At 46.5% G+C, this 24,275-nt stretch overlaps 1 protein-coding gene across 2 annotated transcripts in view; it reads left to right on the top strand.

Moving 5' to 3' along the window:
- The window catches only part of LOC144510808 (sodium/mannose cotransporter SLC5A10-like), a 163,950-nt gene that overhangs the window by 14,107 nt on the left and 125,568 nt on the right, over positions 1-24,275 (top strand). For both annotated transcript variants that reach the window (XM_078240720.1, XM_078240721.1), the window contains exons 3-5: positions 2,348-2,407; positions 2,517-2,621; positions 10,429-10,534. In XM_078240720.1, the coding sequence (XP_078096846.1) occupies positions 2,348-2,407; positions 2,517-2,621; positions 10,429-10,534 (271 nt within the window). The remainder of the gene's footprint in view (positions 1-2,347; positions 2,408-2,516; positions 2,622-10,428; positions 10,535-24,275) is intronic.

A 24,275-nucleotide genomic window follows, 5' to 3' on the forward strand; every position in this document is an offset into this window, starting at 1 on the left:
GAGGATGAGGGGTGACCTAATAGAGGTGTATAAAATTATGAAAGGCATAGATAGGGTGAACGGTGGGAAGCTTTTTCCCAGGTCGGTGGTGACGTTCACGAGGGGTCATAGGTTCAAGGTGAGGGGGGGGAGGTTTAACACGGATATCAGAAGGACGTATTTTACACAGAGGGTGATGGGGGCCTGGAATGCGCTGCCGGGCAAGGTGGTGGAGGCGGACACACTGGGAACATTTAAGACTTATCTAGATAGCCACATGAATGGAGTGGGAATGGAGGGATACAAAAGAATGGTCTAGTTTGGACCTGGGAGCAGCGCGGGCTTGGAGGGCCGAAGGGCCTGTTCCTGTGCTGTATTGTTCTTTGTTCTTTGTTCTTTGTTTAATGAGCAACTGACTCAAATGTTATTAAACGAAAATACCTTAAATTATTTGCGACAGAAGCATTACTGACCTTTCAAATAGGAACAATGTAAAGTGAACATTCGTATCAGTCTAAAAGGGGAATATTTGCGGGGTCAATGGTGGGGGAGAGGTGGGGCGGGGAGGAAAAACAAGAGAGTGAGATTATTTCAAAGAGCTGGCACAGACAAGATGGGCTGAGTGGCCTCCCTCTGTGTGGTCTGATGTTATGATTCTCTGGCCTGGATGTTACTGCTCAATCAGCGTAACTGTTCCCCCCCCAAAAAAATCTCACAATTTAAAATGTAAATCAATTTTCTTTCAACTTTTGCATTGGTTTAAAATACATTGCACTTGAGAATTAACAATCATTGGGTGTTTTCATTTAATTAAGCTTGTTTCTAGACTTTTGAGGAGGAATCAAAGATTAAGCATGAATTTCTAGGTGCATAGATGTTTTCAAAGGTTTTGAATGTTTTTTTCCAAAAATTACTAAGGAACAGATGATGTTACTCCTCACATAAGAAAATATTTTTGTATTTTTTTTAAAAGAAGATAATCTTTAGCAAATTGAAACTGGGTTCCTCATAAGTGATGGACTGGCACCAATTTAAAATGTTTATATAACGGACCCATTTTCAACTGGATTAATCAAACTGCACCAAGTTTCCACTCTGGAACTTTCACCAAAAAAATTCTAAGTGTAAAATGGACAAGAAAACCTCCCATTTTTCAGCGAGATAAATCATGGTAGCTTATGGCACTCTGCGCAGTACAGAGGCTGTAATGTGATTCTCACCAGTAGGGGGAGAGGTGGAGTCTCAGCCTGCCCGCGAGGCCGTCTGCTGAGTTCTAGGGGCACCATTGTGCAGGTGTCCGATCTCCCAATTTACTGTGTATGCACAGTATACTGGGAGACCTGTCACGCAAAACATGTCATTAATATTTAAATCAGCCTCGCACCCTTCCGGGAATTCCGCCAGCAGAACAGGGCTGGAAAGATTGCGGGAGTCAGGAAATCAGGCGCGAACCCAATTTTGCGCCTCTTGCTCTGTCTTACTGGCTCGCCATGCCAATCGACCACGGGACAAGCTGGTAAGATCCAGCCCATCAAGGAATACTGTTGCAGAAATTTTTCTTAAAAGTTAAAATGCTGCTTAAGTGTAGCGGTTCAGGCAGATTCTGTGATTTGTACATGAGATTGAGTAGGAATCCAGGAGAGAATGGTCAGGAACAGAGAACATTTTGTAAAGCAAGCACATTTTTTGGTGCAATTTGCAGTAGGATAGCTAGTTGTGTTCCAAGTTGGAAACTCTGTCCTGACTACAATAAGCAAATGTTCAGCTTCTGTCGTACAAGCAGTAAATGCTTTGATTTGATTTATTTTTGTCATATGTATTAAAATACAGTGAAAACTTTTGCTTATTGCACCCTATACAGACAAAACATACCATTCATAGAGAAGGAAAGGAGAGAGTACAGAATGTAGCGTTACAGTCATAGCTAGGGTGTAGAGAAAGATCAACTTAATGCAAAGTAGGTCCATTCAAAAGTCTGACAGCAGCAGAGAAGAAGCTGTTCTTGAATTGGTTGGTACGTGACCTCAGACTTTTGTATCTTTTTCCCGAAGGAAGAAGGTGGAAGAGAGAATGTCCGGGGTGCGTGGGGTCCTTAATTACGCTGGCTGCTTTGCCGAGGCAGTGGGAAATGTAGACAGAGTCAATGGATGGAAATTCTCAGCAGGTCAGGCAGCGGTGGAGAGACAAATAGAGTTAACGGGCAGAATCTTCCCGTCCCGCCCGCCACAGGAACCCTAGCGGGCGGATCACAGACCATGGAAAGGCCCGTTGACCTCGGGCGGGATTTTCCATTCAATGACCTTTCAGCTACAATAGCTGAATAATAATTTATGTTGGTCAATGACTTACTCTGTAATTATCTCAATAGGCTACCTATGTGCTCTTGGTCCTGGCCTGGATATTTGTACCTGTCTACATATCATCTGGGGTAAGTACATCAGGTCTACGTTGCAAACAACTTCATTACGATTGGGAAATGAGAGATTCTACCCAGTTATATATACGTTAACTTGTCTTTTACCAATTATTTATCGCAGATAGTGACTATGCCTGAATACCTTCAAAAGAGATTTGGAGGGGAAAGGATTCGGATGTATTTATCTGCCCTGTCACTGCTGTTGTCCGTTTTCACAAAGATATCTGTGAGTAAAGTTTCTGTTTCCATTGTTGTTTATGTGTGGTTGAAAAGTGGCTGTAGGAGCTTTGGCATTCATCTGAAAAGGCAGTTTCAGTCAAAGGTCTTATCTGAAAGAAGACACTTCTGACAGTGCAGCGCCCCCTCGGTGCAGCGCCCCCTCAGTGCAGCGCCCCCTCGGTGCAGCGCCCCCTCAGTGCAGCGCCCCCTCGGTGCAGCGCCCCCTCAGTGCAGCGCCCCCTCGGTGCAGCGCCCCCTCGGTGCAGTGCCCCCTCGGTGCAGCGCCCCCTCGGTGCAGCGCCCCCTCGGTGCAGTGCCCCCTCGGTGCAGCGCCCCCTCGGTGCAGCGCCCCCTCGGTGCAGTGCCCCCTCGGTGCAGCGCCCCCTCGGTGCAGCGCCCCCTCGGTGCAGTGCCCCCTCGGTGCAGCGCCCCCTCGGTGCAGCGCCCCCTCGGTGCAGCGCCCCCTCGGTGCAGCGCCCCCTCGGTGCAGCGCCCCCTCGGTGCAGCGCCCCCTCGGTGCAGCGCCCCCTCGGTGCAGCGCCCCCTCGGTGCAGCGCCCCCTCGGTGCAGCGCCCCCTCGGTGCAGCGCCCCCTCGGTGCAGCGCCCCCTCGGTGCAGTGCCCCCTCGGTGCAGCGCCCCCTCGGTGCAGCGCCCCCTCGGTGCAGCGCCCCCTCGGTGCAGCGCCCCCTCGGTGCAGTGCCCCCTCGGTGCAGTGCCCCCTCGGTGCAGTGCCCCCTCGGTGCAGCGCCCCCTCGGTGCAGTGCTGGAAGTATCAACCACTGGAATCACTGTATTTTTCAAATACTTCTTTCTGTTCTAATTTGGGGTTTCATTAGAGACAATGGCAAGGAGTGGCTTCCAAGGCTAAACATTGACATGACATGGTAGGACATGGTCATACCAATGAAATGACATGGTAGGACATGGTCATACGAATGAAATGACATGGTAGGATGTGACCATACCAATGCATGGCAAGTTTGTCTGAAACAAGTCAATGGAAAATGAAAACTGGTGGGAGTGAAAAATCATCTGCTTTTTCAAAACCTATTCTTTCAAGGGATGTGGGCATCGCTGGCAAGGCCAACTATTGTTGCTTACCCCTAATTTCCCTGGCACTGAATGGCTTGCCAGGCCAAATCAGAGGGCAGTTTGGAGTCAAGCGTGTTGCTGTGGATCTGAAGTCCCAGGTACGGCATACCAGGATGGCAGAGTTCCATTCGCCAAGGACTTTAGTGAACCCGATGGATTTTTACAATCACCGATGATAGTTTCACAGTCACACTTACTGAGACCAGTTCCCAGTTCCAGGTGTCTTAAAAAATTGAATCCAAATTTCAACAGCTGCCGTGGTGAGATTTGAACAATTGTTCCCAGGGTATGAGCCTAGGACGCTGGGTTATATCCAGTGACATTATCACTCTGCCACCACCCAACCCTGATAGTGATTTGCTATGAGCTTTTTTTACACTGTTGGCGAAGACTAGTTATGCCCTAAGTCTTTAGAGTCTCATATCTCACCATGTGGTTTGAACAACAACAATGCTGGGACTGTGCTATACAACCTAAACAGTTTACTGACAATATTTTCCTGTAATATGCAGTGCATGCTGCATGAATAACTGCATATATGTTTTAATAAGAGTAGCATTTTAATAAAAATTCCATTAAGCACAGAGCAGGGTCTTCCGGAGGATTGAAAATGCATGACTGGTGCTGGCCCACAGTAATAGATAACTCAAGACATTGTGCGACTGACTTACGCATTATTGTCACCACCCTACATTCCAGGAATTGGATGGCAAATCAGGGCTTGCCTTACTTCAATATACAAGGGAGTGGAACTTGTCTCCTGTGGCATGAACCAGTGATAATGACTGAGCGAGCAGTTTTTATATTCAGGCTCACATGTCTTTGCCACGGATTTCCACAGGGTGTAAAACGAGCCTCTGACTAACCCTTGCTCGAATTGCGCTTTGTGAGAACATAAGTAATAGGAGCAGGCGTGGACCATTCGGCCCCTCAGGTCTGCTCCGTCATTCAATAAGATTGCGGCTGACTGGGTTGTCGCCTTCACTCCACTTTGCTCCCTGTCTGCCATAACACTTGTGTTCTTCGATGTTTTATTTGTTGTTGTAGTTAAAACTACTGTTCCCCCCCAAGTGGTTTAAGATGATTTATTAAATCTATGGCCGGAATTTTACTGTCCCGCCCGCCACGGGAATCGGAGCAGGCAAGAGGCGGAGCATGGGAAGGTCCGTTGACCTCAGGCAGGATTTTCTGGTTTGTGGGACAAGTGAGGCCGTATAATCCCACCCTATAGTTTTAGGACTCCCACTTAAGTCATCAGGGAGAGTGGGGGTACAGAATTCAGAAATACACAAGCAGTTATAGTTTCAAATTCGATTACAAGTAATTGGATTATACCAGTTGAGTCATAGGAGTTATCTCTATCCACTCACGGTTATTGATTAAGGTTACATCATGCATACATAAAGGTATAGTGTCCAATTATAACTTTTGCATGTTATAGCATCAAACAATGATAGCTCTATCTCTGACTAGTGGTATATCAGCCTCCCTTTCCATTGTTCCTTATTCTAATGGCCAAACATGACCTGCATCTGCACATCGTTCAATTAAATGGGCCTTGACTCTTCTCTGGGTCTGCTTTAAACAAGACTTGTGGTCTGTACATAGCTTTCCCTGTGTGACTGAGATACAGCTTGCAGCTTCTGTGATTTTTAAACTTGCGTGATTATTAATCCTCTCGACTTGATTCCCATCAGAAATCTAACTCAGCCTTGAATATATTCAGTGAGTCCACCCTCCAGTACTCTCTGGGGTAGAGAGTTCCAAAGATCAACCATTCTCTGAGTGAAGAAATTCCCCCTTGCCTCCAGATTAACTGGGAGACCCCCTTCCTTATTTTAAACTGTGCCTCCTGACTCTAGGTTCCCCCACAGGGGGAAACATCCTCTCTGCCCAAGAGGATGTTGACCCGCAGTACAAAGGTCTACGTCGATCAGACACTTCTTCTTCTTAGCAACTGTGAGGCAGTGAACGTCATGGCCACTGGCAGTGAATGTTAAAGTTATTCTTGTTGACCTAGCAATGTCTAACTGCAAAGCACATTACCTCATTTTTATTGTGTTTGGATTTACACTGGTAAGGCCATTATTTGATGCAACTGCTTTGACTTGCACACTCATCCCTGAATTCCCCCAAAAATTGGCACACCCTATGGTGTGAGATGAGTAGATGGTCACACCTTCCGCAATTACATTGCACTGAAATCACTTTCCGTCGATCTCGTTTGGCATGGCACACCCTGATAAATTACACCCGATAATAAACCCTCCCAAATTAACCATTATCATTGTCTATTCAGGCCCTGCCTTTCTGCAGTTGTTAAAACTATGCTTCACTCGGACTAAGACTTACGGGGTTCATTTGTTTGCAGTAACTCCTCAGTTAGGTTGTATAGACTTAGCCATGTGGCAAGAAAGAACACTTTTTTAAATGGTGAATTCTGAAAGTTTATTAACTATTAAAAAGGTAGAGTCAGGAAGATAAAAAGCAAACTGTCAATAGTAAGAGGAGAAAGCTTAACTTACCTTGAGTTAGCCGAAACATTGACCAATAGCCTTGAATTCGTTCCTTCAGTCAGGATGTTGCCTGGTATGGAGGGTCTTAGCTATGAGGAGAGATTGGGTAAACTGGGGTTGTTCTCCTTGGAAAGACGGAGAATGAGGGGAGATCTAATAGAGGTATACAAGATTATGAAGGGGATAGATAGGGTGAACGATGGGAAGCTTTTTCCCAGATCAGAAGTGACGTTCACGAGGGGTCACGGGCTCAAGGTGAGAGGGGCGAGGTATAACTCAGATATTAGAGGGATGTTTTTTACACAGAGGGTGGTGGGGGCCTGGAATACGCTGCCAAGTAGGGTGGTGGAGGCAGGCACGCTGACATCGTTTAAGACTTACCTGGATAGTCACATGAGCAGCCTGGGAATGGAGGGATACAAACGATTGGTCTAGTTGGACCAAGGAGCGGCACAGGCTTGGAGGGCCGAAGGGCCTGTTTCCTGTGCTGTACTGTTCTTTGTTCTTTGTTGTTCTTTGAAACAAGTAACTAAGTTGGTCGTGTCTTTTTTTTGGCCTGTCTGGGAAGGTAATCTCTTATAATTCACACGGCATTTTAAGAATACATCTTAATAATTGAGTGTTAATGAAATAATGGGTAGGATTTTACGACCTCACTCGTCCTGAGGTGGGAGGGGAAATCAGCCTTTCACTTTAGTTTTGGAGCAGGAATCAGGCCTCAAACATTGGTCATTTAAGCCAAGCGCTTCATTTATATATTTTTTTAAAATGAGGATTTAAAGGGGTCTCACAGAAGTTAACATTTCAGTCGGAGCTGTGCGCCAACCATTCCTGACCCCAGTATCACATCTTGAAGTCTCAGCGTGGGGGGGAGGGAGGAGGGGGAGGAGGAGGGGGGAGTCGTGACCCCCATTTAAAGGGAGCCCTATCTTAAGCTCTTCTTGTTAGTGTGTGGTAGACTAGGAAATACTGAGCAGAGGATGTGCAATGCATTGTCTGCCCGGATTATACCACAGCGGGAGTGATAAAACAGGCTCGGGGTGATGTATACAAGGTGGGCAACAATTTCAGCTGTGAAATTGGTGGGAGGGGAGGGGGAACTCTGCCAGTGTGTGTAGGGGGGGGGGAGGTCAATCAGCGATTGAGGAGGGAGAGAACTCTGCGGTGTGGGCAGGGGGGGGGTGATCGGCGGGGGGTGGGGGGTGGTGATGTCCGTGGAGGGAATCCTGATGTGGTGTCCGGTTGTCCATGGGGTGGATGGGTGGGGGTTGGCAGGAGATCTCCCAGTATTCTTCCCCAATGAACCCAGGATCCACCCCCTCTCCCCCTGCTGGCGAGAATCGCATCCTGGCACTTTTCTTGCACTAAATGCTGTAAGATTGCATTTTAAAACTCGCCTGAAAAACGATCTGAAACGTTTCCTGTTTTCTCGCTCATTCAGCACTTAGAATTTTTTTGGTAAAATTTCACCTATAGGGTTTGTTTCCATGTGTCCTAACTGGAAAGAAAACATTCCCCTAATGACGACTCCTTAAATTAATTTTGTCATATTAATAGAAATGTGGCCTCTTGAAGTACATTTCTGTTATTCTTTTATTGCAAAGATTTTCTAGATCTCATTTCTTGTACACGTATTGATGCCCAAACATGTCATTTGAAACCTGTTTCTTCTGCAGGTTTGCACATTCCATGACTGTTAATCACGGACACCCTCTGGCTCGTTCATCTCCAGTCTGCCTTTAGCATTGGAGATTATAAGGATTTTCTTTCTTAAGAGTCTGTCTAAATGATCAAGGGAAATAAATCCAGGCTGTATAGACAGAAGCAGCCATTATATCTTAGAAGTTAACAGAAGATGTTGATGGAATCTCAGATGCCTCTCAGTAGTTCTTTCTCTAGAACACTCAGAGATTCAATTCCATAACGGACAGAGAAAGAGCAGGAGAGGACATTGCAATGATGCTAATGACATTGAGTCATTGAATGACAAAGTAGACCATTCAGTCTATAATGCCCATGTTGGCTCAAGAAACTACAAAAGGTCATGAACGAAGCCCAATCCGTCATGCACACCAGCCTCTCATCCATTGACTCTGTCTATACTTCCCGCTGCCTCGGAAAAGCAGCCAGCAGAATCAAGGACCCCATGGACCCCGGACATACTGTCTTTCACACAAACACAGAAAATGATGGAAAACCTCAGCAGGTCTGACAGCACCTGTGGGGTGAGAATAGAGCCAGCATTTCGAGTCTAGATGACCCTTCGTCAAAATTCATCAGAAGGGTCATCTAGACTTGAAACGTTGGCCCTCTTCTCTCCCCACAGACGCTGTCAGATCTGCTGAGATTTTCCAGCATTTTCTGTTTTTGTTTCAGATTCCAGCATCCTCAGTATTTTGCTTTTATACTCTCTTCCACCTTCTTCCGTTGGGAAAAAATGCAAAAGTCTGAGAACACGTACCAACAGATACAAGAACATCATCTTCCCTGCTGGCATCAGACCTTTGCATGGACCTACCGTATATTAAGCTAATCTTTCTCTACACCCTCGCTATGTCAGTAACACTACATTCTGCACCCTCTCCTTTTCCTTCTCCCCATGTACCCTATGAATGATATGTTTTGTCTGTATAGCGTGCAAGAAATAATACTTTTCACTGTATCGCAATACATGTGGCAATAATAAATCAAATCAAATCATTCAGCTCGTTCCCTAATACCCTGCATTTTCTCCTCTTTCAAGTATCTATACAATTCCCTTTTGAAAGTTACCACTGAATTTGCTTTTACCACCCCTTCAGAGAGTATCATAACAACTCCTAATAAAAAATTCTAGTGCTACCTAGAATCCGACAATGCAGGAGGAGACCATTCAGCCCATCGAGTCTGCACTGACCACAATCCCACCCAGGCCCTATCCCCATATGCATTAAGCTAATCTTTCTCTACACCCTCGCTATGACAGTAACACTACATTCTGTACTCTCCTTTTCCTTCTCCCCATGTACCCTATGAATGATATGTTTTGTCTGTATAGCGTGCAAGAAACAATACCTATCCCCCTATGCATTTACCTGCTAATCCCCCGACACTAAGAGGCCATTTAGCCTGGCCACTCCAGCTAACCCGCACATCTTTGGAATGTCGGAGGAAACCGGAGCACCCGGAGGAAACCCACACAGACATAGGGAGAACATGCAGACTCCACACAGACAGTGACCCAAGCCGGGAATCGAACCCGGGTCCCTGGCGCTGTGAGGCAGTAGTGTTAACCACTATGCCACTGTGCCGTCCGAAGAACATCTGATTCTTTTGCCACACATCATACATTGGTGTGGCTCGGTTACTGATCCTTCTGCCACTGGAAACAATTTCTCCTTATTTAACCTGTCAAATTCATCCATGAATTTAAACAACTCTATCAAGTCTCCTCTTAACTTCCTCTGCTCCAAGATGAATAACCCCAGCTTTTCCGAACTGGCCTCGTAAACGCAGTCCCTCATTCCTGGAAACATAGTGCCTTTCAAGTAGAAAACCTTTCCAAGATGCTTCATAAGGCAACAATCAACAATAACAGTTCTGGAGCCGAATCTCGAGATGTTATGACGTGTGGCAAAAGCTTGGTCAAAGAGGAGTGTCTGAAAGAAGGAAGGGGAGGGAAATAGAGGCCGGCATTCCCCGGTCTCGCATGCACTGCTGCCGCTGCCAGTGAGAATGAAGAATTTGGCGCTCAGCCAAATCTCCGTTCACAGCAGCGGGACAGGAGAATCCCCGCCGCGGGCGAGGTCGGAGAATCCCAGACAGACTGCTGGCTCTGTAGCTGAAGCCACCAATGATGGATCAAAGATTACTCTAAAGGTCAAAGTGGGAGGAATGGTGAATTGATTTTGATTTGATTTGATTTATTATTGTCACGTATTAGTATACATTAGTATTGTTTCTTGCGCGCTCTACAGACAAAGCATACCATTCATAGAAAAGGAAAGGAGAGAGTGGAGAATGTAGTGTTAGTCATAGTTAGGGTGTAGGGAGAGATGAGGTGACAAAGACAAAGAGCATTCCATGCACTCACTTAACTTCTCTAATCTCCTTTTGTGGTTTCTGTTTTCTGTTAACCATCAGTCCATGGACAGAATCTCTTGTCTTTCATTTGCAACACATTGTGCAGAGAACTAAACAGCGATATCTCATTTTTATCTCACCAGACAGACCTGTACTCAGGAGCCCTGTTTGTCCAAGTGTGCTTGGGATGGAATCTCTACCTCTCCACGGTGCTGATGCTGGTTGTCACAGCTCTCTACACCATAGCAGGTAGCAAATCACTAGGCTCTCAAAGTCCATCTGCTCGATAGCTGAAATGTATTTTTCAAAAGTAGTTGGAGACGCACAGGAGGTCAGCGTGCAATCGGGAAGAAATGTGTTTTTGTGTGTAGTTCTCTTCTGAGACAAGGGAGCCCAGAATTTCCTCTTCCACTGCTTTAACTTAAGCCAGAAATCTCCTGGCTTCCCCCACACTTCCGGCTGCAGTATGATCTCCGAGCGGAAGTGGTTGCAAGGAAGTTGAGATGGGGCGGCACTGTGGCACACTGGTTGGCACTGCTGCCTCACAGCGCCAGAGACCCGGTTCAATTCTGGCCTCGGGTAACTACTGTCTGTGTGGAGTTTGCACATCCTCCCCGTGTCTGTGTGGGTTTCCCCCGGGTGCTCCGGTTTCCTCCCACAGTCCAAAGATGTGCTGGTTAGGTGGATTGGCCATGCTCAATTCTTCCTCAGTGAACCCGAACAGGTGCCGGAGTGTGGCAACCAGGGGATTTTCACAGTAACTTCATTGCTGTGTTAATGTAAGCCTACTTGTGACACTAATAAATAAACTAAACTAAACAAGACTCCCCTGCTAAGCCTGCTGCCCAACAATACAAGTTGTAATTTTCATGCAAGTTAAGCCCTCTTTACACTTTACAGATGCTGGCAATTATATAAAGATTATAAGCATACAGTGCCAATGACTCAAATTAATGTCACTGAGGCACGTTAATTGTTTCTAAGGTTGCTTTTGGTTTTATCGATGTTAGAATCTCCAGCTCACAAATGTTACATTATAATATTGAGATTTATTATATAATATTTATCTTATTTATAATATTAAATATTATATAATATATAATATTTATCATAATTATATAATGAAAGGACAGCATGGTGGCACAGTGGTTAGTGCTGCTGCCTCACAGCGCCAGGGACCCAGGTCCGATTCCGGCTTTGGGTCACTGTCTGTGCAGAGTTTGCACGTTCTCCCCGTGTTTGTGTGGGTTTCCTCCGGGTGCTCCGGTTTCCTCCCACAGTCCGAAAGATGTGCGGGTTAGGTTGATTGGCCATGCTAAGTTCATAGAAATCATAGAAACCCTACAGTGCAGAAAGAGGCCATTCGGCCCATCGAGTCTGCACCGACCACGATCCCACCCAGGCCCTATCCCCATATCCCTACATATTTACCCGCTAATCCCTCTAACCTACGCATTCCGGGATACTAAGGGGCAATTTAGCATGGCCAATTAACCTAATCCGCACATCTTTGGACTGTGGGAGGAAACCGGAGCACCCGGAGGAAACCCACGCAGACATGAGGAGAATGTGCAAACTCCACACAGACAGTGACCCAAGCCGGGAATCGAACCCAGGTCCCTGGAGCTGTGAAGCAGCAGTGCTAACCACTGTGCTACCGTGCCGCCCCTAGTTGCCCCTTAGTGTCCAGAAATGTGTAGGTTAGGTGGATTAGTCATGGTAAATATGCAGGGTTACGGGGATAGGGTGGAGGGGGGGGCGCCCTGGGTAAGTGAGATGTTCTTTCGGAGAGGCGGCACAGACATATGGGCTGAATGGCCTCTTCTGCACAGTAGGGAGTCTATGATTCTATAATTATAATCCAATTATTTATTTACGAGATATGTACAAGTCTCCGAGAATGGTTATTTTATGGCAACTGTGAATACTCACCTATTTGGTGGTTAATTACAGAGGTAGCAATCTTATAACCCCTATAAAACAGGACATCTTTTCCTTCACTTTAAAAGGCTGAGCTAAGTAACAGACTCCAGTCTATCACCTGAGTCAATTGTTTGAAACTGTATTCCCTGCCAAATGCATGTGTGTGTGTGTGTATTTGTGAGTGTGTGTACATATGTATGTGTGTGTCTAACTGCCCTAGTGTAATTGTCCTCAATCTTAACGTGTTTGGAACTAGTGTTTGATTTCCTTTCTTAATAGTTGTATATCTCAGAAGGTGGTTAAGTACATATGACTTGTTCCTTTATCCCAGGGCATTGTGGCGCCAGGGGAGGAGAGGCGTTGTGGGAAAGTGGTATCAAAGGGTGGAGCTGAACTTGTAGTCATGAATGGTTGTTAGGGATTGGATATTGACAAACTCCAGGTGATGCCTGGTTTTGAGAGACAGTTCTTTGAACACTAAGTGGAATTTAGGATGGTCAATCCACCTAACCTCACATATTTGGGCACTAAAGAACAATTTAGCATGGCCAATCCACCTAACCTGCACATAGAACAAAGAACACAGAACATTACAGCACAGGCCCTTCGGCCCTCCAAACCTGCACCGACCGTGCTGCCCGTCTGAACTAAAACCCCCTATCCTTCCGCGGACCATATCCCTCTATTCCCATCCTATTCGCGGATTTGTCAAGACGTTCTTTAAAAGTCACTATTGTATCTGCTTCCACTGCCTCCCCCGGCAGCGAGTTCCAGTCACCCACCACCCTCTGTGCAAAAAAGCTTGCCTCGTACATCTCCTTTAAACCTTGCCCTTTGCACCTTAAACCTAACTTTGGAGTGGGAGGAAACCGGAGCATCCGGAGGAAACCCACACAGACACGGGGAGAACGTGCAAAGGGCGGCATGGTAGCACAGTGGTTCGCACTGCTGCTTCACAGCTCCAGGGACCTGGGTTCGATTCCCGGCTTGGGTCACTGTCTGTGTGGAGTTTGCACATTCTCCTCGTGTCTGTGTGGGTTTCCTCCGGGTGCTCCGGTTTCCTCCCACAGTCCAAAGATGTGCGGGTTAGGTTGATTGGCCATGCTAAAATTGCCCCTTGGTGTCCTGGGATGTGTAGATTAGAGGGATTAGTGGGTAAAATATGTAGGGATATGGGGATAGGGCCTGGGTGGGATTGTGGTCGGTGCAGACTTGATGGGCCGAATGGCCTCTTTCTGTACAGTAGGGTTTCTATGATTTCTATGATTTCCACACAGACAGTCACCCGAGGCCAGAATTGAACCCAGGTCCCTGGCACTGTGAGGTACCAGTGCTGGTGCCAGTAATTCTCCGACTGTACCCCTATGAAGCTCCTCGGTACATTTTGAACTGTCAAACTGTCATATGCAAGTTGTTGTTGCTGATGTAGAAACATGGGAACAGGAGTAGGCTATTCAGCCCATCCAGCTTGTTCCATCCTTCAATTAGATTATAGCTCATCTGTATCTTAATTCTATGTCCCAAAATTAGTTTTGTTCCCCTTGCCTGATAAAAATCCATCAAAGTTGAAATTTTCAATTGACTTCCCCATTAGCTTTTGTTCAAAGAATTGCTTCCTGATGTTACCTTTGAATAGCCTGCTTCCAACTTTAAAACTGTGTCCCCTTGGACTTTCCCGCCAGTGAAAATAGTTTCCCTCTATCTATCCTGCCATTCCTTCCATTGTTTGTTAAGAGCCAGGATTCCTGAGAGATACAGGGATTTATTTAAAAATGGAAGAACTGTAAGCATGAATACTCAGTAATAGAAACAAGGAAAATAGGAGCAGGAGAAAGCCATTTAGTCCTTCAAGCCTGCTCCGCCTTTCAGGATGATCATGGCTGTTCATCCAATTCAATAGCCAGATCCTGCCTCCCTGCCCCCCATATCCTTTGACCCCTTTCACCCCAAGAGCTTTATCTAAACGAATGATCATCCAGACTTGAAACATTAGCTCTATTCTCTTTCCACAGATGCTGTCAGACCTGCTGAGTTTCTCCAGCATTTTCTGTTTTTACTGCTATATCTCACTCCTTCTTGAAAATTTACAATGTTTTGGCTTCAATTGCATTCTGTGGTAACAAATTCCACAGGCTTCCCATTCCCTCAATGAAGAAATTTCATCTCAGCCTAAAAGGTTTAGCTCTTATCCTTAGATTATAGCTCCTGGTTCTGGACTCCCCTGCCATCGGTAATATCCTACCTGCAACTACCCTGACTAGTCCTGTTAGAATTTTATAGGTTTCTATAAAAGTCCCCTTCATTATTCTGAACTCCAGTGAGTATAACCCTAACCGACTCAATCTCTCCTCATACACCAGTCCCGCCAACCCAGGAATCAGGTTTTGCTGCACTCCCTCTATAACAAGAACATCCTTCCTCAGACCAAAACTGCACACAATATTCCAGGTGTGGCCTCACCAAAGTCCTATATAATTGCAGCAAGACATCCCTGCTCCTGTATTAAAATCCTCTCACTATGAAGGCCTTTCGGGGCAGCACGGTGGCACAGTGGATATGATATCCACTCCATCTGACGAAGGAGCAACGCTCCGAAAGCTAATGGCATTTGCTACCAAATAAACCTGTTGGACTTTAACCTGGTGTTGTTAAAACTCTTACTGTGTTCAATTCTGGCCTCAGGTCACTGTCTGTGTGGAGTTTGCACATTCTCCCCGTGTCTGCGTGGGTTTCCTCCGGGTGCTCTATTTTCCTCCCACAGTACAAAGATGTGCAGGTTAGGTTGATTGGCCATGCTAAATTGCCCCTTAGTGTCAGAGGGATTAGCAGGGTAAATACGTGGGGTTACGGGGATAAGGTCTGGGTGGGATTGTTGTCGGTGCAGACTCAATGGGTCGAATGGCTTCCTTCTGCACTAAGGGATTCTATGATAACATATGATTTGCCTTCTTTACTGCCTGCTGCACCTGCGTGCTTGCCTTTTGTATCTTTAATGTTCAGTTGACAGGATTGTCAAATGAGTTTTTTTTGAATTATGATGAAAACTTAACATTTCTTTGCAAAAATATACTTTATTCATCAAACATCTAAAAAAAATTACAAAACAAGATTCTTAGGGAGCTTGGCAGAATTGATATTGAGAGGTTGTTTCCACTTGTAGGAGAGTCTAGGTCGAGAGGGTGTAATCTCAGAGTAAGCCAGAGATGAGGAGGAATTTCAGAGGGTAGTGAATCTGTGGAATTCTACACCGTAAGAAGTTTAACAACACCAGGTTAAAGTCCAACAGGTTTATTTGGTAGCAAAAGCCACACAAGCTTTCGGAGCTCCAAGCCCCTTCTTCAGGTGAGTGGGAATTCTGTTCACAAACAGAGCATATAAAGACACAAACTCAATTTACATGAATAATGGTTGGAATGCGAATACTTACAGCTAATCAAGTCTTTAAGATACAAACAACGTGAGTGGAGAGAGCATCAAGACAGGCTAAAAAGCCTACTTGTAACACTAATAAATTTGTTTTAAAAAAACTACTCTGTAACCTCTCCTTCCCTTCTCCACTTTGTACTCTATGAACGGTATGTTTTGTCTGTATAGCATGCAAGAAACAATTTTGTCCACTGCATCCCAATACATGTGACAATAATAAATCAATTCAATCCAATCAACATATTCTATGTTTCTATTAATAGGATGGAGGGTTATAGGTAGGCCTAGAAGGTAGGGGTATGTTCGGCACAACTTCTGGGGCCGAAGGACCTGTTTTGTGCTGTAGTTTTTCAATGTTTCTATTCAACTTTCCAAACTGCAGCGAATGATATAATTGAATTCAGAACCCATATCATTGTCAGCACTTTACATTCTTGTACCTATTATCTCCAACCATCATACAAGCAGGAAGCAAGTACAGTCTACTCCTGTCTAACTGGTTTTTAATTATATTTATTCATTAGTTAACTCAACAGATACACTTTGATGAGCCAGAAAGATAAATAATTCAGATAAAAATGTTCCATCTTGAGTATATTTTAATAGTTTAGACTTGACTGTCTGGATAAACAATTAATATCTTGAAATGAACAATGATTAGAATAGAGCAATAAAACTTTACGATGAAAAGATTTGCCCTCATTTCTTAACGGGACTGACCTTTCTCAGCAAGATATTTTATTTATTTTTTTGATTCATTTTACGGGATGTGGGTGTCGCTGGCTAGGCCAGCATTTATTGCCGATCCCCAATTGCCCTTGAGAAGGTGGTGGTGAGCTGCCTTCTTGAATCTCTGCAGTCCATGTGGTGTAGGTGCACCCACAATGCAGTTAGGGTGGGAGTCCAGGATTTTGACCAAGCGACAGTGAAAGAACAGCGATATATTTCCAAGTCAGGATGGTGAGTGGCTTGGAAGAGAATTGCCGAGTGGTGGTCCTCTCATGTGCCTGGCTGCCCTTGTTCTTCGAGTTGGTAATGATCCTGAGTTTGGAAGGTGCTGTTGAAGGAGGCTTGTTGAGTTCCTGCAGTGCATCTTGTAGATGGTACACACGGCTGGTACTGTGCGTCGATGGTAGAGGGAGTGAATGTTTATAGAACAGGTGTCAAGCAAGTGGGCTGCTTTGTCCTGGATGGTATTGACTTCTTGAGTGTTGTTGGAGCTGCACCCATCCAGGGAAATGGGGAATATTCCATCACACTCTTGACTTGTACCTTGTCGGTGGTGGACAGGCTTTGGGGAGTCAGGAGGTGAGTTACTCTCCGCAGGGATTCCTAGCCTTGGACCTGCTCTTGTAGCCACAATATTTATATGGCTAATCCAGTTAAGTTTCTGGTCAATAGTAACCCCCAGGATGTTGATAGTAGGGAATTCAGTGATCATAGAATCATAGAATCCCTACAGTACAGAAGGAGGCCATTTGGTCCATCGAGTCCGTACCGACCACAATCCCCACCCAGGCCCTATTCCCGTAATCCTACACATTTACCCTGCCAGTCCCCCTGACACCAGGGTCAATCTAGCTTGGCCAATCCACCTAACCTGCACATCTTTGGAATGTGGGAGGAAACCGGAGCACCCGGAGGAAACCCACGCAGACATGGGGAGAAAGTGCAAACTCCACAGTGAACCGAGGCTGAAATTTAACCTGGGCCCCTGGCGCTGTGAGGCAGCAGTGCTAACCCCTGTGCCACTGTGCCACCCCAATGCTAATGCCATTGAATGTCAATGGTTAGGTCCTCTCTTGTTGGAGATGGTCATTGCCTGGCACATATTACAAGCAAGATGTATGCTGCTTTGCGATGGTTGTGTGTGGCTAAAGACATTACACATTAATGCTGTTGTCATTCCCAATGGTCCGATCACAAGATAATTACAGCTTTCTGTTTTGCAAACAATGACGATCATGTGCCATGTGGTGAGCTGGCACACCCTATTTTAACTTGGATGTGCACCAAGACATCTTTGCATCATAATAGTTCTTGGTAAATAATGGAAATGAGGAACTTGCATTTATATGTTGCTGTGTTCGATCTCAGGACAACGCCAAGGACTTTACAGATATTGACTAATTTTTGAAGCGTTGTAATGTTAGAAACACTGGGTGGAATCTTGTGTTCTCCCCCTTGGAGAGTTTGATGGCGGGGAATGCATTTAGGAGTGGCCTGAGGCAACCCTGCAATCTTCTCGCCCCCAGCCAGATTAAGACCACTGGGGGTAGGTTCTTTTGATATCCTTCCTGGTCTCACCGCCAATTGAGGCCCTGAAGTTAAGTTAGAGTTTATTTATTAGTGTCACGAGTATGCTTACATTAATACTGCAATGAAGTTACTGTGAAAATCCCCTAGTTGTCACACTCCGGCGCCTGTTCAGATACACTGAGGGAGAATTTAGCATGGTCAATGCACCTAACTGGCACATCTTTCGGGAGGAAACCGGGGCACCCGGAGGAAACCCACGCAGACACGGGGAGAACGTGCAGACTCCACACAGACAGTAACCCAAGCCGGGAATTGAACCCGGTCCCTGGCGCTGTGAGGCAGCAGTGCTAACCACTGAGCCACCATGCTGTGGGCATTTAATGTTGAGTTAAGGGCCTTGACCTGCCACTGCTGGTATTAACCTAGTGACTCAGCATGCGAGGATTACCACAAGCAAACCTTGGTGGCTCAAGGTGGGGGTGGGGTGTTGGTTGGTCCCTTTTTCAAAGGCACCTGGTGCTTGATTGAGAGATCCAACAATGGGAAGGGGGTGTGTGCAATGAGAGCCATAGTGTTGCCAAAGCCCCCCCCTCCCTTTGCCACCCCTATCCTGTGACCACCTCCTTCACTTGCCAGTGCCTGAGTCCCTCCTCGATCCAAGGCCTCGGGTCTGTGTAGTACCGGCAGCAGCCACTGCCTCCTCTGTGGCACTGTTGAGTGCAGAAGAGTTTCTGGCCTCTGATTGGCTGGTAGCTCTTGGTTGACGGGGTCTTTGATTCTGGAGGCAGGCCCAGTGCTCACCTGTTAAGTGTCTGAGTGGCACAAGATACAGCAGGTCTCCCTGAAAAGAGGCCACAACGGGGGTCTTGCTGACTCTAGCCCACAGACTCCTATTGCCATCACAAGATTCCACCCACTGTGACCAACTTTCCACCAACCGTGACAATATTATAAAATGGATAATCTGTTTACTTCAAAGTGTTGTTTGAGGGAAAATTGTTGGCCACAATACTGGGAACCACCCCTGCTCTTCCAGACGCACCCAAAAGGGCAGGCAGGCATCCAATCTTTTGTGTGGAAAATAGTACCTCTGACAGCACAACCCTCCTTCATTACTGCACTAAAAGGTCAGCCAGGATCGTGTGTTCAAGTCTCTGGATTGGGGACTAAAACCTCTGACTCCGAAGCAATAATGATCCCCATTAAATCACAGCCGACAGTTCTTACAGTGCGTTGTTGTTTGGTGAGACTTTTGTAATTAAAATATTGTTAGAGTTTTCTCTTCTGATGTTTCATAGGGCGGCACGGTAGCACAGTGGTTAGCACTGCTGCTTCACAGCTCCAGGGTCCCGGGTTCGATTCCCGGCTCGGGTCACTGTCTGTGTGGAGTTGGCACATTCTCCTCGTGTCTGCGTGGGTTTCCTCCGGGTGCTCCGGTTTCCTCCCACAGTCCAAAGATGTGCGGGTTAGGTTGATTGGCCAGGTTAAAAATTGCCCCTTAGAGTCCTGGGATGCGTAGGTTAGAGGGATTAGCGGGTAAATATGTGGGGGTAGGGCCTGGGTGGGATTGTGGTCGGTGCAGACTCGATGGGCCGAATGGCCTCCTTCTGCACTGTCGGGTTTCTATGTTTCTATATGTTATTCAATTATGAAATGGCAAATTTGAGATACATTAATTTTGTCCCCTCCCTCTTACTCCACACCCCTTAATGTTGATGACTAAATTGGGATTGTAGAATCATAGAAGAGGCCCTTCAGCCCATCGAGTCTGCACCGACACGCAAGAAACACCTGACCTCCCACCTAATCCCACTTCCCAGTATTTGGTCCAAGCCTCGAATGTTATGATGTGCCAAGTGCTCATCTAAGTACTTTTTAAAGGATGTGAGGCAGCCCGCCTCCACCATTCCTCCAGGCAGCGCATTCCAGACCGTCACCACCCTCTGGGTAAAAATGTTTTTCTTCAGATCCCCCCTAAACCTCCTGCCCCTCACCTTGAACCTATGTTTCCTCCTGACTGACCCTTCAACTAAGGAGAACAGCTGCTTCTATCGACCCTGTCCATGCCCTTCATAATCTTGTACACCTCGATCAGATCGCCCGTCAGTCTTCTCTGCTCCAAAAAAACACAACCCAAGCCTATCTGATGTCTCCATAACTTAAATGTTCCATCCCAGGCAGCTTCCTGGTTCATCTCCTCTGCAGCCCCTGCAGTTCAATCACATCCTTCCGATAATGTGGCGACCAGAATTGCACACAGTACTCCAGCTGTGGCCTCTATACAACTCCAACGTGACTTCCTTGCTTTTGTAATCTATGCTTCAGTTGATAAAGACACATGTCCCACATGCCTTTTTCACCTTCCCATTAACCTGCCTTTCCGCCTTCAGAGATCTACGGACAAGCACGCCAAGGTCCCTTTGTTCCTCAGAACTTCCAAAGTGTATCACCTTCACGCAACCTAATGACCTCCCTCCATACTCACACTCGAGATTCAGGGCTCCCAGGTGAGCATGGCCAGATTTGATACCCCATCATCAGTGGCTGCTCTCTCCTGTTTGTTGTGGCTGCATTTCTCCTGCAAGTGTAGAGCCCCATTGAGTACTCAACCCTCACTGCCATCTCCATTCCATGCTGCCCCCCAAGAGAACATTACCATCACTTTGGATACCTGGCCATTCGATAGGCCCAGGGCTTCAGATTCAGCTCTGCAGCTTTGAGGCACAAGGGCAGATGTGAGCTCTAAGAGTCCATAAATCCCACGCACTTGATTAGAATGAGGGACGGGCATCCTTCCTCTGTCCCCCACATTGGACAATACCCACTCGGAACTCACCTGTGCCCAGTGCAGAGGTGATTGAACCTTTACCCGCACTGGATCCAGGTGCGTCCGTCACGGTCATGCCAAGTGATCTTGGTTGCCACTTTGTGTTAGGTTGGGTGGCCTCCTTCTTCCATCCTTGGGCATCAATATGTTCCTCTTAGCTGCCACCGCCTCCTATATGGCCCACAGAATCATTGATGAAACAAGGGGCTTGCTGGCTGCCAGAGGTCACCTCCTGCCTGGCATGTCTTCCAGCGGACACATCCTCCCATTTCTTCAGCAGCCCCAGTGTGCCACCTTTAAGCTTTATGGCGGGCTGCCACTGGACACGGTACCCACCCCCCCCCTCACCCAATATGGACTGCTACTTCAGTGCCCACCTGCTGGCTTTCTCTGCTAATTAGCACTGCATTTTTGTTCTTTGGGTAGGGGGTTTTAGTTCAGTCAGACAGCATAGTCGGTGCAGGCTTGGAGGGCCGAAGGGCCTGTTCCTATGCTATAATTTTCTTTGTTCTCTGTAATAGCACGAGTCCCTAATGATCGTGGGTGGGACCGGGAGATACGGCCACTTCTAGTTACACCTGCCTAGCTCACGTGAAATTCGACCCTACATGTGACTCCAGGTCCACAGCTAGGTTCACTCTTAATTGCCCTGTTGTAGCAAGCCATCCATTTATGTCAAAAACTGCTCCCATCTGTGCAAAATGAAGACTCAGCACCTTTCTCAGATTCTCCAGGGTTGGGCAATAAATGCCACCCTTGTCAACGATGCCCACATCCTGAGACTTAATTAAAAAACAATCTTGGCTTCTCCCGATAGAATCTAAGAATATCTCCCTGCCCCTCCCAATTCTATACTCCAACCCTTAGTTTGCACCTGCATTTGCAAGGTTCCAGTACAACTTGTACAAAACCTGCTGAGATTAGAATAATCGATACGGAGAACGTGGTTTCCAACAGCTGAATAATTATCACTATAACTATATAAAATTAGATTTGCCAACCAATGATTCAATTTAATTGCTGTTTTTAGTTTGTGGGCAGTTACCATTAAAGGTATGCTGGTAATATATAACCTCACACTGGTACCCCCACTCCACAGGCAGAACTGTAAAATTAATGCTTCCTGACGTAACCCGATTTACAAGCCTTTGGGGGTGGCACGGTGGCAGAGTGGTTAGCGCTGCTGCCTCACAGCGCCAGGGACCCGGTTCGATTTCAGCCTCGGGTGACTGTCTGTGTGGAGTTTACACATTCTCCCCGTGTCTGCGTGGGTTTTCTCCGGGTGCTCCGGTTTCCTCCCACACTCCAAAGGTGTGCAGGTTCGGTGGATTGGCTGTTCTAATTTGCCCCTTCGTGTCTCAAGATGTGTCGGTTAGATGGATTGACCATGCTAGGTTTCCCTGTAGTGTCCAAAGATGTGTCAGTTAGATGATTTGACCATGAGGCAGCATGGTGGTGCAGTGGTTAGCACTGCTGCCTCACAGCTCCAGGGACCCGGGTTCGATTCCCGGCTTGGGTCACTGCCTGTGTGGAGCTTGCACATTCTCCTCGTGTCTGCGTGGGTTTCCTCTGGGTGCTCTGGTTTCCTCCCACAGTCCAAAGATGTGCGGGTTAGGTTGATTGGCTATGCTGAATTGCCCCTTAGTGTCCCGGGATGTGTAGGTTAGAGGGATTAGTGGGGTAAACATATGGGGTTACGGGGATAGGCCTGGGTGGGATTGCTTGTCGGTGCAGACTCGATGGGCCGAAGGGCCTCCTTCTGCACTGTAGGGATCTATGATTCTATGGTAAATGTGCGGGGTTACTAGGGATAGGGCGGAGTTGTGGGCCTGGGAAAGATGCTCTTTCGGAGAGTCGATGCAGACTCAATGGGCCAATTGGCCTCCTTCTGCACTGTAGGATTCTATCAGGCTGAACCCATCAGAGCCTTTTTTGAGGAGGGAAGGTGGGGTGGGGAGGAACTTTAAAAAAAAGTTACAACCTGTGTCGTTTTTTTGTTGCAGTAGTACTGACTGCAGACATTGCCTTGATGTTAGCAGTTCTGTGATTAGCAGATGTCAAAAACTTGTTAAAATGGACACTTCGAATTACCTGATGGAGGTACTAATAAGCACCTGCCAACACCCTTGAGTGCTTTCAAGAGTCAAGATTTATTGTGTCCTTGAAGATGTGCTGGGTATGAGCAGAACGCCTGAAGCAATAGAAATATGATCACAAAGGTCAGATACATGACCTTGAATGGCAAGAATTCTCCCATTGTTTAGCCTAGCCTTAAAATAAATTGTGCAGCAACTGTTTGGAAAATCATCTGTCTACACTCCTTCTTTTATTTGAATTCTACCATCGCTTCGTCAGTATATGGAAACAGATCTGTCCATTTGAATTTGCGATGATTTCCAACCATCTGCCTTTATTTTGATTTGATTTATTATTGTCACATGTATTGGGATACAGTGAAAAGTATTGTTTCTTGCACGCTATACAGACAAAACATACCGTTCATAGAGTACATAGGCGAGAAGGAAAGGAGAGGGTGCAGAATGTAGGCCAGAATTTTACCGGCACGCCTGCCCAAGGCTCGTTAAATCACGCCCGAGGCCAACAGAGAATGCCATTCTGTGAGCCTCACCTGCCCCGATTTCAGACCGTAATGTTACAGTCAAAGCTAGGGTATAGAGAAAGATCAACTTAATATGAGGTAGCACCATTCTAAAGCCTGATGGCAGCAGGGAAGAAGCTGCTCTTGAGTCGGTTGGTACACGACCTCAGACTTTAGTATCTTTGTCCCAATGGAAGAAGGTGGAAGAGAGAATGTCCGGGGTACGTGGGGTCCTTAATTATGCCGGCTGCTCTTCCGAGGCAGCAGGAAGTGTAGACTGAGTCAATGGATAGGAGGCTGGTTTTGCGTGATGGACTGCACTTTGTTCATGGCCCTTTGTAGTTTCTTGTGGTCTTGGACAGAGCAGGAGCCAAAGCAAGCTGTGATACATCCGGAAAGGATGCTTTCTATGGTGCATCTGTAAAGTTACATCTGTTTACAAAACCTCATCACAATCCTTCAGTTGATTCTCAAAATTGTGAGTGTATCTGTCTAGAGTGGGAGATCTGAAATAAATGCCTTCAAAATCCAGACCGGAATCAAGCAAGGCTGCGTGATAGCCCCCAGACTATTTACAATCGACCTGATGGGGGCTTTTCTCCTCATCTAAGATCAGCGGCCCTCTGCTTGTCAGTATTAAGTACCATCTAGATGGAAAGCTCTTTAACCTCAGTTGCCACTGTGCAAAAGTAAACTGATCACCATAGATTTACATAACTGGTTTGAGGATGACGGCAGTATCATTGCCCACTCTGCCCAATTGCTGGAACCACTCTCGACCCCTTCAATTGTGCATACGAGAAACTTGGTCTGCCCTTGAATGTTGCCAAAACAAAACCCAAACCAGCTCATAACTGGTCAGCCAAATATTTCCCCTCCCTTACATGTTGGAGGTGAGACCTTGGAATGTGTTGAACATTCCCATATCTTGGCAGCCACTGGTCTCAAAAAGCCAC

The sequence above is a fragment of the Mustelus asterias genome, chromosome 23 (genome assembly GCF_964213995.1).
Source record: "Mustelus asterias chromosome 23, sMusAst1.hap1.1, whole genome shotgun sequence".
NCBI lineage: Eukaryota > Metazoa > Chordata > Chondrichthyes > Carcharhiniformes > Triakidae > Mustelus > Mustelus asterias.